General features: G+C 36.6%; 1 protein-coding gene across 2 annotated transcripts in view; it reads left to right on the forward strand.

Moving 5' to 3' along the window:
• Nucleotides 1-2,221, forward strand: part of CSNK1A1 (casein kinase 1 alpha 1) — a 21,809-nt gene extending 19,588 nt beyond the window's left edge. For both annotated transcript variants that reach the window (XM_072400971.1, XM_072400972.1), the window contains exon 10: nucleotides 1,655-2,221. In XM_072400971.1, coding sequence (XP_072257072.1) covers nucleotides 1,655-1,662 — 8 coding nt within the window. In that variant the 3' untranslated portion in view covers nucleotides 1,663-2,221. The remainder of the gene's footprint in view (nucleotides 1-1,654) is intronic.
• Nucleotides 2,222-2,613: the final 392 nt, after the last annotated feature.

The following is a 2,613-nucleotide window of genomic DNA, read 5'->3' on the forward strand; positions in this document are numbered from 1 at the left end:
AAATAGTAGCTATATATATATATATATATATATATATATATATCAGTATTCACCTCTATCCCAGTCTTTAGTTATTTAGAAACAAGATTTCTCTCTAGAAAGATGTCTGTTTCTGGCGATGACGCCAATATCCTGACAAGTCTTAAAATGGAGAATTTTATATAGCAATTTAGTCAACATATGTGTAATGTTCCAAATGTTATGCATGTCTGGATTAGTTGGTTACTAAAAACTAAACATCAAGTGCCTGAAAACCCTATACAAACAAATGTAGTCCCTATTAAAATTCTAGGTGCATGGTTAGGAACTGATGCAGTTATTTTTTATAACCCTGCACTGTGTACACACAAAGGAAACCAGTATTACTTGGTGTGTAATGCTGTACTCAGTGACTCAGAGTATAGAGCTTCCAAGTCATTGTTACCAAAGTAGTCATGATTCATTACTCAGAAATAATAACATCTTTTCAATAATAACTATTATTATAGGCTGGGTAGTTAGGCTGAGATAGCCGATACTGTTAATGTATTATAATTTGGTGCTTTCCAGGAGATATTTGCTGGGGCTCCACCTTTTTGCAGCATATGGTGCCTGCTGTTGGTCCAAGTATCCTAGCTACTTTGTTTTGTTGGCTCTTGTGTCCATGTGTGCAGACAATGCTTCCCTTTCTATTATTGATGCAGGGAAAATTCTACTGGCAGCCTGCTAATCTTCAGGCAGGATTGCAGTGTATCCATTGTTATAGTGGGGCCTAATTTACTAAAGCTCTCAGACTGTAGAAGATGGCCTAACATGGGAGAACCTAGGTTGTTATCCAGCAAACCTGAAATGGATCTGGTTCAGAATTGAAAACTTCTGCTAATGATCACAAAATGTATTCCTGGTTTCCCATGATAAGTTATCTTCTCCAGTCTTGGAAGACCTTCAATAATCAGGCCCAGTATGTTTTGAAGTAATCTAGTTAGGTACATAGAACTAAAAAAAATGCATAAGTACTAAAAATGTGGTAATGAGCATTTGTCCATAGTGCATTACTTTAAAATCTATTTATACCTATGCTGGTTCACTTTAATGTAGTCACTCAAAAGAGGACCTGCTTTTCACTAGCACCCTCTACACCTGATCTTAAAACAAAGTTTTGCTCTGCAGCTCCTTTTGATTTGGTTAACGCTTACACAGGCTGTGTACACACTCTACAGTAAAACTGTTTTTCCAGTTTGTGTAGTGATTAAGCTTCTATCCTAGATCTACCTTTACTGAATTAATGGACAGATGAAGCTCTAGGTCTTATACTTATAGCCAGTTCACATATTTGCGTTGCAACCATATTCCTGTTACCTTTACTTGGTTCTCACAAGTATGTTAGTCTGGTTGCTAAGGTTATTCCTGGGTCTTACAGAATAAGCATTTTAGTGTAATGTGTTTTTCACTTAGTTGCTAGCATTTCTAAAGTTTGTCCTACAGACCATGTTTAATACTGTAACCATAAAATGGTATTTGTTGCCTTGCTCACTGTTCTGTAAGGGCTCGTATACCGTGCCAGTTTACAAACACTCCTCAGTTTTGGTCTTGTTTGTGATATTCATTTCTGCTATTGTGCTGTTTTTCCCCTATGAATTAATAAAACTGGTGCCTCTGTTCCTCTTTCCAACAGGATTTTGAGTTAAAAATAAAAAAGGAGCTGACATCGCAGATCCTGGCACGAGCTGGACCCATCACTCCCTTAAAACCTAGAGATTTTTAGTTCATATGTACACTTGGCAGTTGTTGTGGGAGACCATTTACTTGGTGTAATACAGAACTTGATTTCAGTCTAAACTGGCTACTAGCGGCGTCCGATATGCTGACTTGTAGCTGCTGTTAATATTTGTGAATATCACGAAGAATAGTGAAACATGGTGTCCAGTTTTTTTTTGTTTTTTTTTATTGCAATTTTTTTTCCCTCCTGAAAGAATGGGACAAGGTGGTTCAGTTATCTGGCGGTTGACAGTGGTGGAAGAAATTGTGCATATGCCAATTTGTTTTTGTTTTTTCTCTTATGGTTATTCTCTCGAACCGTAACACAGCTTACTTCTATTACTTCAGAAGAGCAACATGAATTGGTTTCCTAGAGACATTTGCAATGACCCGTGTCTAAAAGAAACACAGTTGTCCATTGTTCTTTCCTATATACTATCTTTTTTTTTTTTTTTTTTTTTTTTTTTTAAGTTGTACACTTAAACATTCTTAGCCGTTGCACTGTTTGGCCTACCTGTTGTACACATGGGTATTCCTGCAGTAAATGAGTAACTAGACATTTACTTTGTTTCCAAATGTTTGTCACTTTGTATGGTTGTTATGGTGACCACGTGGCTCCAGGTTATTAGGACCTACTGGCACAGCAGGTTCTCTTTGTAGAGAACATTTTGGATATCACAAATCACATTCACAGCAAGCTGCCAACTCTTGATAATCTGAAACCAATGAATGTCCCTAACTTAACCAAAGATTGCAATTTTAAGCAGTTCATATGACTGAGCTTTTTCCTTGTTTTTAAATAAAAGGACTCCTTCGTTGCAGACCTGGAATAAAAAAAAAACTTAGCAATTCTAGTCTTTAGGAAATGGGAAATAA

Source organism: Pyxicephalus adspersus, chromosome 2, assembly GCF_032062135.1.
Source record: "Pyxicephalus adspersus chromosome 2, UCB_Pads_2.0, whole genome shotgun sequence".
Classification (NCBI taxonomy): Eukaryota; Metazoa; Chordata; class Amphibia; order Anura; family Pyxicephalidae; genus Pyxicephalus; species Pyxicephalus adspersus.